The sequence below is a fragment of the Eriocheir sinensis genome, chromosome 42, assembly GCF_024679095.1.
Source record: "Eriocheir sinensis breed Jianghai 21 chromosome 42, ASM2467909v1, whole genome shotgun sequence".
Taxonomy (NCBI): Eukaryota; Metazoa; Arthropoda; class Malacostraca; order Decapoda; family Varunidae; genus Eriocheir; species Eriocheir sinensis.
Window position 1 is genome coordinate 14,078,963 of NC_066550.1, and position 13,226 is coordinate 14,092,188.

At 47.0% G+C, this 13,226-nt stretch overlaps 2 protein-coding genes across 13 annotated transcripts in view; one reads left to right on the top strand and one right to left on the bottom strand.

The window, feature by feature from the left end:
• The first annotated feature begins 618 nt into the window (after positions 1-618).
• LOC127010121 (filaggrin-2-like) lies at positions 619-5,145 on the top strand. Of its 11 annotated transcripts, none has more exons than XM_050883961.1 (6): positions 619-709; positions 1,389-2,021; positions 2,073-3,593; positions 3,750-3,929; positions 4,064-4,135; positions 4,352-5,145. In XM_050883961.1, the coding sequence occupies exons 2-6, from the start codon at positions 1,598-1,600 to the stop codon at positions 4,357-4,359; spliced, it is 2,205 nt and encodes a 734-aa protein (XP_050739918.1). In that variant the 5' UTR covers positions 619-709; positions 1,389-1,597; the 3' UTR covers positions 4,360-5,145. The 11 variants fall into 11 exon arrangements, with proteins under 11 accessions (XP_050739918.1, XP_050739919.1, XP_050739913.1 ...); XM_050883962.1 differs by having other exon boundaries at positions 2,073-3,374; XM_050883956.1 differs by having other exon boundaries at positions 1,389-2,045; positions 2,124-3,929.
• Positions 5,146-5,404: 259 nt separating this feature from the next.
• The window catches only part of LOC127010123 (transcription termination factor 4, mitochondrial-like), a 9,909-nt gene continuing 2,087 nt past the window's right edge, over positions 5,405-13,226 (bottom strand). Inside the window, exons 2-7 of one of the 2 annotated variants that reach the window (XM_050883968.1) lie at positions 11,116-11,220; positions 9,422-9,611; positions 8,756-9,206; positions 7,831-7,996; positions 7,229-7,428; positions 5,405-6,042 (exon numbers count right to left, since the gene is read on the bottom strand). In XM_050883968.1, the coding sequence (XP_050739925.1) occupies positions 5,886-6,042; positions 7,229-7,428; positions 7,831-7,996; positions 8,756-9,206; positions 9,422-9,605 (1,158 nt within the window). In that variant the 5' untranslated portion in view covers positions 9,606-9,611; positions 11,116-11,220 and the 3' untranslated portion in view covers positions 5,405-5,885. The remainder of the gene's footprint in view (positions 6,043-7,228; positions 7,429-7,830; positions 7,997-8,755; positions 9,207-9,421; positions 9,612-11,115; positions 11,221-13,226) is intronic. The other variant, XM_050883967.1, reaches the window with a different exon arrangement.

Genomic DNA, 13,226 nt, shown 5'->3' on the forward strand with positions numbered 1-13,226 from the left:
TACGAATGTCCTATATTTATTACTGTTTCCTTAAGCTGTTGCACTGATCACCTACCCTTTCCCCCTATCCTTCCTTTCTACGAGTCCTACGAGAATCCTACGAGTCCTACACTTTAGTAAGTTGTATTAATATCCAACGTTTCCTTTTCCTTCCTATCACGAGAGAGAGAGAGAGAGAGAGAGAGAGAGAGAGAGAGAGAGAGGCAGGGGAAATACCTATCCTTTCGATCCCTCCTATTACAAGCATCCTACTAAAGAGACTGAATTAACTTATCCTACGAGTCCTATATTCCACAGTAAGTTGTTGTGTTATTATCCTATATGTCCTTTTTCTTAATCCTGTTTCTTCTCTCTCTCTCTCTCTCTCTCTCTCTCTCTCTCTCTCTCTCTCTCTCTCTCTCTCTCTCCATCCTTCTCTTTCCTTCCTATTATTTCCTTCTTTCTCTCTTCATTCATTACTTCTCTTCTTTCTCTCCCTTTTTCCTCCTCCTCTTCTTCCTTTCTCTCTCTCTATCTTTCCTTACGTATAATTAACTAGTTCTTCCCTCCTTCCTTGCTTCCTCCTCCTCCTCCTTCTTTCTCTCCTTCTCTTATAAATACAGGGTGAGGGAGTTCTTACGCCAGTCTTATCAAGGGCGTGAGGGGGGGTGTACGTGCCTGTCTTAAGCTCCTGCCTGCATGGTGTTTGAAGAGAGAGAGAGAGAGATAGGTGAGTACTGTTTGGTTTTGTTCTTTGTTTAGTAGTAGAAGTTGTTGTAGTTGTAGTAGTAGTAGTAGTAGTGGTGGTGGTGGTGGTGGTGGTAGTAGTAGTAGTAGTAGTAGTAGTAGTAGTAGTAGTAGTAGTAGTAGTAGTAGTAGTAGAAGTAGTAGTAGTAGTAGTAGAAGTAGTAGTAGTAGTAGTTTGATTAATTGATTTATTTCGTTTTTTTTTTTTTATTACTGGTTGTCCTTCAAAGCACGTACGTCCCTCCTCCTCCTCCTCCTCCTCCTTATCTTCTTCATCCTCCTCCTCTTCTTTCACTTCACTGTTCCTCTCTCTCTCCTCCTCCTCCTCCTTCTTTTACTATATTTTTTCTTCCTTTTCTCTCCTCCTCCTCCTCCTCCTTCTTTTCTATGTTCTTTCCTTTTTCTTCCTCCTCTTTATTCTTTCGCTTCTTCTCCTCCTCCTCCTCCTCTTCCTCTTCTCCTCCTTATTCTCCTCTTCCTCTCTTCCTGCTCCTCGTTCTTCATCTTTATTCTTTCTCTTCTCCTCCTCCTCCTCCTCTTCCTAACTTGCACTAGCTGTCATCTGCCCATTCTCTGCCCTCAAGCCTCCTCCTCCTCCTCTCCTCCTCCTCCTCCTCCTCCGCATTCCAAGTATTAACACCCTCCCCCTCCCCCCTTTCCAGGATACTCGCTCGTGATTGGCTGATCGGGCGAGGGAGGAACTGTGATTGGCGGAAGTTGCGCCTCCTCCTCCTCCTCCTTCTTCCTCTTCCTCCTTTTATTTGCGTCGTATTTCCTATCTCTTTGTTTCTTTGATTCTTCTTCCTTTTTCTCCTCCTCCTCCTCCTCCTCCTTTTTCTTCTCTTCCTCCTCCTCCTCTTCTTCTGTCAACATGCGTCCCTGTTCTACCCTCCCCTTCCTCCTCCTCCTCCTCCCCTCCTCCTCCTCCTCCACCCCCACCCCCTCCCCCGTCTTCCTCCACAAACACCTCTTCATCAAGGGAGTCTCAGGGGTAATCTCTCCCCCGTGGCAAGACAACTGGCAGATACATGTCAACATCGGGGGCGCCCAACGGGGTGTCCCACGGGGCTACCGGGGTAATTCCCAAGGGTCCTATTATGGTACCTCTTGGGAGGTTTACTCTATTGGGGGTCACTCTGCTGGAGGTCATGATTTCCCGAGAGGTCAAGGTCACAGCGTTGGAAGTCATCGGTATGGAAGTTATCGCCCAGGAAGTCACCGTGGAACAAGTCATCTAGGAGGAGGTCATCCGTCAAGCACTGGAGGAGGTCATCGTGGAACAAGTTATCAGGGAGGTCATCCGTCAAGCACTGGAGGAGGTCATCGTGTAACAAGTTATCAGGGAGGTCATCCGTCAAGCACTGGAGGAGGTCATCGTGGAACAAGTTATCAGGGAGGTCATCCGTCAAGCACTGGAGGAGGTCATCGTGGAACAAGTTATCAGGGAGGTCATCCGTCAAGCACTGGAGGAGGTCATCGTGGAACAAGTTATCAGGGAGGTCATCCGTCACGCAATCATTATGGAGATCATCATGGAGATCATCATCATGGAGGAGGTCACCAGTGTGGAGGTCAATGTGGAGATCATCATCATGGAGTAGATCATCAGTTTGGAGGTCAACATGGAGATCATCATGGAGATCATCATCATGGAGATCATCATGATGGAGGTCATCAGTTTGGAGGTCAACATGGAGATCATCATGGAGAAGATCATCACGGTCCAGGTCACATTCACGATCACGGTCATGAGAAAGGTCAACTCGGGTCATCAGGTCGTCCCACACTCGCTCCAGGTCACACTCACGATCACGGTCATGAGAAAGGTCAACTCGGGTCACCAGGTCGTCCCACACTCGGTCCAGGTCACACTCACGATCATCATGGTCCAGGTCACACTCACGATCACGGTCATGAGAAAGGTCAACTCGGGTCATCAGGTCGTCTCACACTCGGTCCAGGTCACTCTCACGATCACGGTCATGAGAAAGGTCAACTCAGACAGGTTCAGCCACCCGGTGCCATCCTTACGCCAAGCCAACAAGGTAAAATCAAGGTCACGCTTCATCCCACGTTCCAAGGTCACCTCTCGATGCAAGGACAAGATCAAATCAAGCCTCAACTTGTAGATCAAATTGCACCCACGCCTCCAGTTGAAAGTCACAGAGGTCAAACTTCACCCCGACCTCAAATCAAGCCTCCAGTTGAAAGTCACAGAGGTCAAACTTCAGGCCGACCTCAACTCCAGGCTCCAGGCAGACATCAAGTTCCCGGGGGCGACACCATCAAGTTTGGTCACGCCCACGTCAATGATATGCTCATCAGTTTTCACATCCACGGAGATGATCCAAACCTCAGCGACGACTTCTTCGACCACGACCACATTGATGGCCACGCCCACAGCCATGGCCACGGGGACGACCACATCCGCGGAAAGCCACACCAGCATACCGACACCAACACCCAGGACCATACCCAGGACCATACCCACGCAGATGACCACCCAAACGGACGTATCTCAGAGGTGCATAAAACTGACCGTGATCTCGCCGCCCTCATCAAGTTCGAACACGCCCACGACCATGACCACGGACACTCCCACGGACACGCCCACGACGATGACCACGGGCATTCCCAAGGACAAAAAAGTACGAAAGATCACAATTTTGGACCACTTATAACATTTGGTCCGCCCACGTTCAAATTAACCCTAGAAGACGATCACGGACACGCCCACGACGATGACCACGGACATGTTCACGGACACGCCCCCGACGATGACCACGGACACGTTCACGGACACGCCCCCGACGATGACCACGGACACGCCCACGACGATGACCACGGGCATTCCCAAGGACAAAAAAGTACGAAAGATCACAATTTTGGACCACTCATAACATTTGGTCCGCCCACGTTCAAATTAACCCAAGACGATCACGAACACACCCACGACGATGACCACGGACACGCCCACGGACACTCCCACGGCGATGACCACGGGCATTCCCAAGGACAAAAAGGTACGAACGCCCACGATTTCGGACCGCTTATAAAATTCGGTCCGCCCACGTTCAAATTAACCGTAGAAGACGACCACGGACACGCTCACGACGACCACGGACACGCCCACGATGACCCCAGGCACCAAGGTCAAAAGGTCACCGCAGAGGTCGTCGGCATTGATTCAGGATTGTTAGGAGGTGAGTGAGTGAGTGTGTGTGTGTATGTGTGTGTGTGTGTGTATCTCTCTCTCTCTCTCTCTCTCTCTCTCTCTCTCTCTCTCTCTCTCTCTCTCTCTCTCTCTCTCAAACTCTCTCTCTCTCTCCCCCCACAGGTGAGGTCAGCTCCGCCCCCCAGAGGTCAAAGGTCAGGGAAGAAAAAATTGACCTTAGAACCCAATTTACAGGTCAGTATTATTATTATTATTAGTAGTAGTAGTAGAAGTAATAGTTGAAGTAGTAGTAGTAGTAGTAGAAGTAGTAGTAGTAGTAGTTGTAGTAGTAGTTGTAGTAGTAGTAGTAGTTGTAGTAGTAGTAGATAGACAAAAATTAAAATAAATAACAATAATAATAACAAAATATTTAAAATTAATTCCAATTCTCTCTCTCTCTCTCTCTCCCAGCAGCGTAGAGATGAAGGAAGAAGTCACCCCAAACAAGATGGCCTTGACCCTAGTGTATATATTATCTTTTCCCTGCTCATTACTATTCCTAAGGCACACTCTCTGCTTGCTGTCAACGAAGCAGCGGGTAGGCCCTCAGAAACCCACTCGGCAATGAGGCTTGAGGGGTGAAGATGGGGCCCTTCTAAAGAGGCGGAATGGCTCTACTGAAAACCAACCCTTGCCTTCTTAACCCCTTGACTGAGGATTTCCAACAGTCAGACCTCACCAAACTACAGGAAGGGAGCATAGAGTGGCTGCTACGACTCAATGAAGAAAAATGTAAAGTCCTGTACCTTGGGAGGGGATATCCAGCACACTAATACCACATGGGAAACACTCCACTATCCACCACAGAGGCAGAGAAAGACATGGGAGTGTGTTACCAGGCTACTAGTGAAGGGATATCCAGCACACCAATACCACATGGGAAACACTCCACTATCCACCACAGCGGCAGAGAAAGACATGGAAGTGTATGTTACCAGGCTACCAGTGAAGGGATATCCAGCACACTAATACCACATGGGAAACACTCCACTATCCACCACAGAGCCAGAGAAAGACATGGGAGTGTGTTACCAGGCTACCAGTGAAGGGATATCCAGCACACCAATACCACATGGGAAACACTCCACTATCCACCACAGAGCCAGAGAAAGACATGGGAGTGTGTTACCAGGCTACCAGTGAAGGGATATCCAGCACACCAATACCACATGGGAAACACTCCACTATCCACCACAGCGGCAGAGAAAGACATGGGAGTGTGTAACCAGGCTACTAGTGAAGGGATATCCAGCACACCAATACCACATGGGAAACACTCCACTATCCACCACAGAGGCATGTTTTTTTTTCTCATATTCTCTCTCTCTCTCTTTCCTTCTCTGTGTCCCTCCTCCTCCTCCTCCTTCTCTTTCTGTTCACCGCCTTTCATTTTGTTGCCTATTCCTACAGTTCTTTCTCTTCTCATCCTGTTTCTCATTTCTCATATTCTCTCTTTCTCTCTTCCTCCTCCTCCTCCTCCTCTTTCTAATCCTAATATAATACTGTAGCTTAGTAGAAGTCATTGACACGTTACCACTATTCTGTATTATTGTAAAACATGTAGTATAGTTATGTATAAGTTATGTATGAGTTACTGAGTGCCATAGTTAGGGCCCATGTTAGTCGGGAACAATTGCCTGCCTTCCTAACCAAACAACTCTGGCCCAAAAATGGAAGTAAAAAGCCAAACTAACTATCCTCCGCCAACCTAACCAACAACTACGGCCCAAAAATGGAAGTAAAAAGCCAATAAATAAATAAATAAATAAAGACTTCAGTTCCTCCTTCTATGAATAAGTAGTAGTAGTAGTAATAGTGATATAAAAAGAAAGATATCAATGAGGTTTTTTTAATATACACAAGATTACAGAATGAATTACAACTTTACACACACACACACACACACACACACACACACACACACACAGAGGGCAGCCAGAAATCCCTACCTATATCTCTTGTAACCTCTCTTCCTCAAATTCTCCTCCTCCTCCTCTTCTTCTGCCTCCTCCTCTTCCTCTTCCCCCTCCCCCTCCTCCTCCTCTTCTTCCTCCATCATCCTCTTGAAGACGTCATACTCCTCAGTGGACAGCCGTGCCACCCTGGGGAAGAAGGTGCCAGGGTTAGTGCCATACAGGGGAGTGCCAAGTTAGGTTAAGTTGAGCTGTTTCTTAAGCTGCAAAAAAAAAAAAATAAATAAATAAACTACCACACCATACTAGCTTCAGGCACTCCCAAGGCCAGTGCCAGTATGATTCAGTGCCAGGGGAAGGAGCCAAATCAATCTTTACTGCAATATACTCGTGTTGGGGAAGAAGAAGCCAGGGTTAGTGCCATACAGGTGAGTGCCAATGTAACCTACTGCAGCACACTACCCCAGGCACTCCCAAGGCCAGTGCCAGTATGATTCAGTGCCAGGGGAGCCAAAAATCAATTACTGCCATATATCATGGTGGTTGGAAAGAAGAAGCCAGGGTTAGTGCCATACAGGTGAGTGCCAATGTAACCTACTGCAGCACACTACCCCAGGCACTCCCAAGGCCAGTGCCAGTACAATGCAGTGCCACAGGAGGGACCCAAATCAATCTTTACTACCATATACTCGTGTTGGGGAAGAAGCCAGGGTTAGTGCCATACAGGTGAGTGCCAATTTAACCTACCACAGCACACTACCCCAGGCACTCCCAAGGCCAGTGCCAGTACAATGCAGTGCCGGGGGAAGGAGCCAAATCAATCTTTACTGCAATATACTCATGGTTGGGGAAGAAGAAGCCAGGGTTAGTGCCATACAGGTGAGTGCCAATTTAACCTACCACAGCACACTACCCCAGGCACTCCCAAGGCCAGTGCCAGTACAATGCAGTGCCACAGGAGGGAGCCAAATCAATCCAAACTGCCATAAAGTCGCGCTGAGTGAGTCCATAACACCGCGGGCCCAGTCAATCCACTGTAAGGTCGGTATTCTTAGGGCGGGTTCCACAGTCACTTTGTTTGTTTTAATCATTACCAATGGCGGCAATCGACACTATAGTTTTCCACGTGAAACTGGCCTATGGGGTAGTGGCAGCTGCAGAGGAAGAGAGAGGTGTTGAGAGTGTGTGGCAAGGTGTGGGGCCAGGCTAACCCCGCAGCCCCCACTACCCCATCGGCCAGTTTTACGTGGAAATACTATAGTGGCGATCGGCGCATTTGGTAACGATCAAAACAAACAATATGACTGTGAAAGCGGCCCTTAGACACTTCCGACTCTCATCCCCCCCTCCCCCACCTTCCCCCCTCCTCCCTCACCTGTTCGCAAAGTGTCTGTCTGAGGTGTCCATGATCATCTCGAGGGAAGGGTTCCGCCGATGGCTCTGTTTATCTTTCAACAAATTTGGTTTTCGGTACAGGCCGGCGCGCACCAGGAACGTGTGTCGCGCCCTAAGGTGTGCCAGCGGCTGCCTCAGACACCTGGAACTGGCGATGTGCGGCTGCTCCAATCCCATCACCTGCGGACGCACACACACGCACATGAGGGTGAGTTGGGAGGAATTACGTACATGAGTTTGGGGTTATGGATTGGGTTGGTGATTTTACGCACACACATTTAGGGGGAAATAAATATACGTACATGACTGGATGTGTTTGATTTAAATACACACACACACAAATACATACATACATACATACATACACATACACACACACATACATACAGAGAGGGCAAAATTATATATATGTGTACATGAATTTGTGTAAGTATTTTAACCTCCTGAACACACACACACACACACACACACACACAATAATAATAATAATAATAATAAAAAATAATAAAAAAAAACAATTATAAGAAGGAAAGAAGGAAGGAAGAAAGGAACACAATCTCTCCTCCTCCTCCTCCTCCTCACCTCATGGACGTAGAGAATCTTGGCCATGGTGTCATCAAAGGGGTCGGTGAGCACATTGGGATTCTTCTTGAGTAGGAGTTTGAACTCTGTCGGAGGGAACATCTGACTCAAGGTCAACAGCTTCCTCTTGACCTTCTTCGGGTTGGTGAGGCAAAGCATGGGGTTCCTGGGAGGGGGGAGAGAGAGTGGGGTAGAGAAGGGATGGAGGGGAGAGAGAGAGGGGGGTAGAGAAGGAGGGAGGGAGAAAGGGAGGGAAGAGGAAGGAAGGGGATGAAAGGGAGGAAAATCATTAAGGAAGGTAGGGAGAGAAAGTGAGGGAAGGAGAGAGGGGGGGGGAAAGGGAGGGAAGAAGAGGAAGGAAGGGAGAGAGAATTAGGGAATGAAAGAGAGAGAGAAAGAGAAGGAAGGGAGGAAACGCATTAAGGATGGTAGGGAGAGAGGGAGAGGAAGGGAGAGAAAGTGAAGGAAGGTAGGGAGAGAGGGAGAGGAAGGGAGGGATAGAGAAAGGAGGAAGGGGAAGGGAGAAGGAAGGGGGGAAGGAGGAAGGGAGGGAGAGATATAGAAAAGGGAGGAATTGAGACCAGGAAAGGGAGAGAGAGAAGGAAGGGAGGAAAAGAATGAAGGAAGGGAGGGAAAGGAAGGGAGAGAAAGTGAGGGAGGGGGGGGAGAGAGAGAGAGAGAGAGAGAGAGAGAGAGAGAGAGAGAGAGAGAGAGAGAGAGAGAGAGAGAGAGAGAGAGAGAGAGAGAGAGAGAGAGAGAGAGAGAGAGAGAGAGAGAGAGAGAGAAATCACTATAAACTCCACAATCTATCTATCTATCAATCTATTATATTCACCACAAAAGACCTCACATCACCATTACACATTATTAAACAACCTATCATCACCACCACCACCTCCACTCATCACCACGCACCACCACTCACCTCCCAACATGCCTCACCACACTCTGCCGGCCGACACTCATGAACCTGTAGGTCGTAAGAGTCTGGTTTAGGGTCTCGGGGCGGACCGATAAAATGTCTGGTACCATCGCAACACTTTGAAGAATTTTAAGCCCGGGCAACTCATGGTCCGCCAGCACACTAGAGGTCTCCCGCCAGGCCTTCGGGGTGTGGTCTAGCAGGTCTGGGGTCTCGGTAAGCTGGTCTGCGATGGTCTGCGGCGAGATTTCGAGCGCGAGTAAGATCTTGAATATTTTTGGTAGGTTGCTGAGACGGTGTTTTGGGTTGAGTTTGGGGTTGCAGTTCAGGGTTTCGGTTATGCGGTTGAGGCAGGCAGTGACTTCTTTCTCGGAGGTGATGGTGGTGGTTGATGGTGCTTCTTTGGTTGCTTCGGTGGTGGGTTTGGCAGAGTCTTCGGTTGATGTTTGGTTGTCTGTAGGTGAGAAAATAGCGGTTGATTTGTTTTGGTAATTAAGAAGAGGAAGAAGAGGAGGAAGAAGAAGAAGAAGAAGAAGAAGAAGAAAAAAGAAGTATTTTATTTATCACACGGCACTATTATAAGAAGCCTAGAGAGAGAGAGAGAGAGAGAGAGGGAGAGAGAGAGAGAGATCCTACCCTAACCTAACACACACAAACACATGTACTGACCTGCTCCTGTTGCCACCACAGAGCACAGGAGTCTACATGTGTCAAGGGTGGGAGGTCTCATTAGCAGGCAGCCTCTCGTGACAGCAGGGGGGGGTAGGGGAGCCAGCAGGGTGGTGGTGTTGAAGGTGGTGGTGGTATTGACCATCCACCTCCGCACCACCCATCTGGCCGGCCCTCTCAGCATCCTAGTCTGGAGAGGGTGAGAGATATGATTAGTAGGTGTTGTTTTTCTCATTTTCTCACATTAAAGCTAGCTCTAATTTGGTGTGCGATGTGTGAAATATCTCTCTCTGCCCTTTTTGATTTTATATATATATATATATATATATATATATATATATATAACTTTAAGTTTGAGTTTAGGGCGTGTAAGTGTGAGCACAGTCAGTTCAATACTTGTTTGTAGTATTCTGTTACTGTTTGGTTCTAACTATGGAGGAGGAAAACATGGGAATGAATTGGATCAATGAAAATTGCCCTTCAGCACTCTCTCTTATAATGATATATAAGGAACTTCCTCCATTTATACATGTTTTCTGCTCATTCACTTAATGCTGGACCACTTGCATGGTGGCTTTAAGATTGTTGAAGACAAAATTATTTTCTGATTTTTGGTTAAAATATTTTACACAAACAGCCTCAAGTTCTGGGGTGGAGAGGATTTTTCTTCATTGCAAAACTCGTTTTCATTTACAAAAACCATAACTAGGGAATAAACTTAATGTAGGATTACTTTAATTTTTTATTTTATTTTATTTTATTTATTTTTTATTTAATTTATTTATTTATTTACTGGTATATACCATGAAGGGAATAAATGAATAATAGGTTGTTTTACTTTACCATCCTTGGAGCACATCATTTAACTTATGGAATACTTTTTAGTAAAAAAATCAAAAAAATCAAAAAAATCATGATTTTTTTAGTAAAAAAATCAATGATTTAATCATTTGATTAAATCAATTTGATTTAATCATTGCCAACCCTGGCCCATAGATTCTCGTTATGTAGAGCTATCTCATTTTAGAGCTACCACACTTTTTCTGACATGATTTCAATTTCATATGAAGAGTAGGTGTTGTTTTTCTCATTTTCTCACATTAAAGCTAGCTCTAATTTGGTGTACGATGTGTGAAAATGTGAGGAAACTATCTCTCTCTCTACCCAGTGAGTTTCGTTGCATAGAGCTATCTCATTTTAGAGCTATCACACTTTTTCTGACATGAGGTCCATTACATGTTATACCCCAGACATTAGTATGCATGTGTGAGTCTATGAGGAAATTCCCAGCCAAGGAGAGGAAGACTTACCACTAAGACTCGCTAGTAAACTCCCAATACCTTACACCCTATACCAGGATACCAGTGGACAGAACGAAACTCAGGCTGAACGGGCTCCCAGATGCATGTAGATGTCGTCGATTTAAGCGTCATCACCACAGACAGTCTGGGGACCCACCGCTGCCAGCCTGCTACGCTTCTGCTTATCTTCAAGTATTGCAGCTGGTCGATGATGGAGTTGGCCACTGCTCCTCTTGAAGACACTCACTCCACTCTCTACTCTCTCTGCCACTCTCTACTCTGCCACTTTCTACTCGCTCTGCCATTTTCTCTACGGGTATGTGCAAGGTGAACATCGTATAGAAATAGTGATACAGTCAATAATAGCCGCTGTTTTCCCTTATAAATACTCACACATGTGTATAATAGCCTTCTTCAGGGGTGTCTCAGGGGGCATGTGGACAGCAGCCGGCCGCGTTGTTGTTGCGCCGCGGATGTAAACAAACCTTCCCGGAGAGACTACGAGCCCAAAGTTTATATTGATTGCTTGCTTGCTTGCTTGATTGATTGATAGTTTATTATTGCAAGCATATAACAAAGGAGAAGGGAGGAGCATGCCATACCAACCCCCAGGCAGTACAGAGTGTGATTATACAGCTAAGGATACATGTGGAAGTAGCACCAGGAAACTAAAAAGATATTATTTATTTATTTATTTAGATTGATTAATTGATTATTATTATTATTATTGCAAAGGTACGTAACATAGGATAAGGGAGTAATACGTGAAGTAAGACCCCTGGCAATACATACATAGCGTGATAAATATTATAGACAGATAGATATAGATAGATAGATAGATAGATAGATAAATAGATGAACAGATAAGTAGATGAGAGAGAGAGAGAGAGAGAGAGAGAGAGAGAGAGAGAGAGAGAGAGAGAGAGAGAGAGAGAGAGAGAGAGAGAGAGAGAGTATAATAAGAAATGACAGGTGGAGGAAGAGGAGGAAGATGATCGAGGAGGAGGAGGAGGAGGAGGAATAGGAAGAGGAGGAGAGGAAAAGAAAAAAAGAACAAGATACAGAAAAAGGAGGAGGAGGAATAGGAAGAGGAGGAGAGGAAAAGAAAAAAAAGAACAAGATACAGAAAAAAGGAGGAGGAGGAGGAGGAGGAGAGGAAGAGAAGAAAATCTCTCTCCCTTCTCTCCTTTCCTTCACTTCTTTCTCTCCCTCTGTTTCCTCCCTTTCTCTCCCTCCCTTCTCCTCTTCCCTCCACTTTCCCTCCCTCTCCCTCCCTTAATTCTTTCCTTCTCTCCCCTCTCATTGTTTTCTCTCCCTCCCTCCCTTCCCTCCAGTTTTCTCACTCTCTCTCCCGCGAATCCCTTTCAAGTATTAATTCAAGAGTTTCGCATGAATAATTTTGAGTTCAGGGTAAACACACACACACACACACACACACACACACACACACAAGCTGAGAGCGTTTCTGCCTAAGTGATCAATATGGAGGAAGGAAGATGATGGTCTGTTGTTGTCGTGTGTGTGTGTGTATGTGTGTGTGTGTACATGTGTGTGTGTGTGTGAAGGCTACAGTTTCCGAGAAGTCCTGTGATGGAGTGTTGTGTGCTGCATTTGAAAAAGAGAGAGAGAGAGAGAGAGAGAGAGAGAGAGAGAGAGAGAGAGAGAGAGAGAGAGAGAGAGAGAGAGAGAGAGAGAGAGAGAGAGAGAGGTGACGTTGAGAAAACTTTGCGTAAATAGGGCAAGTATATCATGTGCTGTACGTATTATTACTGTGTTGATTTTGATGTTGGAAAAAAAAATCAGTGCTAATTCTGCCTGGTGAACCTGGTGAACCTGGTGAGGCAGGTATACCCGGCCGGCGGCGCTGCGGATTAGGGAGACTTACTAATTATACCCACGCAATTTTTTTTTTTTCGGTATTTCGCTGGGGATATACCCCAGTGGAGGAAGGCGGTGCATGCCACGCAACCCCCCAGACGGCTGGTAGAGAGATACCCAATTCTATCGAGGAGGAGGCCCAACAACGGGGCTGAGGGTGTCGGAAAGAGCCCACCTTTCCACCCCCATGGCACGGGATAGGTCTCGAACTCACGCTATAGCATCCCGCCGAAGCGCAAGGCGGAGACTCTACCACTGGAGCACGGGAGCCCCCAACACACAATTAATTAAACACACACACGTGGGCGGGACGCAGCCCCAACTGTCAGCCACACCCCCGCGGGCGGGACACATTGTTAGCCACACGCCCCCCTTCCCCCCATCAACAAGCTCCCCCGCCACCGAATCAGTCAGCGGTCCAATGCAAGATGGCGCCAGTATAAACACTCGCCAGAGCCAGAACGGGCTGGGCCGACCATCAGGCCCCACCGGGAAGATGCCTACCGGCGCAATAGGCAGCGACTAAAAAAAAAAAAAAACTCCGGGGTAAATTACTGCCACTCCGGGGAAGCATTTAGGTTTTTCCAGCAACCCAGGGAGAGAGAGAGAGAGAGAGAGAGAGAGAG

Excerpts from the sequence above, each read along its gene's own strand:
- LOC127010121 (XM_050883954.1), top strand. The coding sequence starts at position 1,598 with ATGCGTCCCTGTTCTACCCTCCCCTTCCTCCTCCTCCTCCTCCCCTCC. Across the intron at positions 2,022-2,072 it reads TGGAACAAGTTATCAGGGAG|GTCATCCGTCAAGCACTGGA; the intron begins GTCATCCGTCAA and ends GTTATCAGGGAG. Across the intron at positions 3,930-4,063 it reads TGATTCAGGATTGTTAGGAG|GTGAGGTCAGCTCCGCCCCC; the intron begins GTGAGTGAGTGA and ends CTCCCCCCACAG.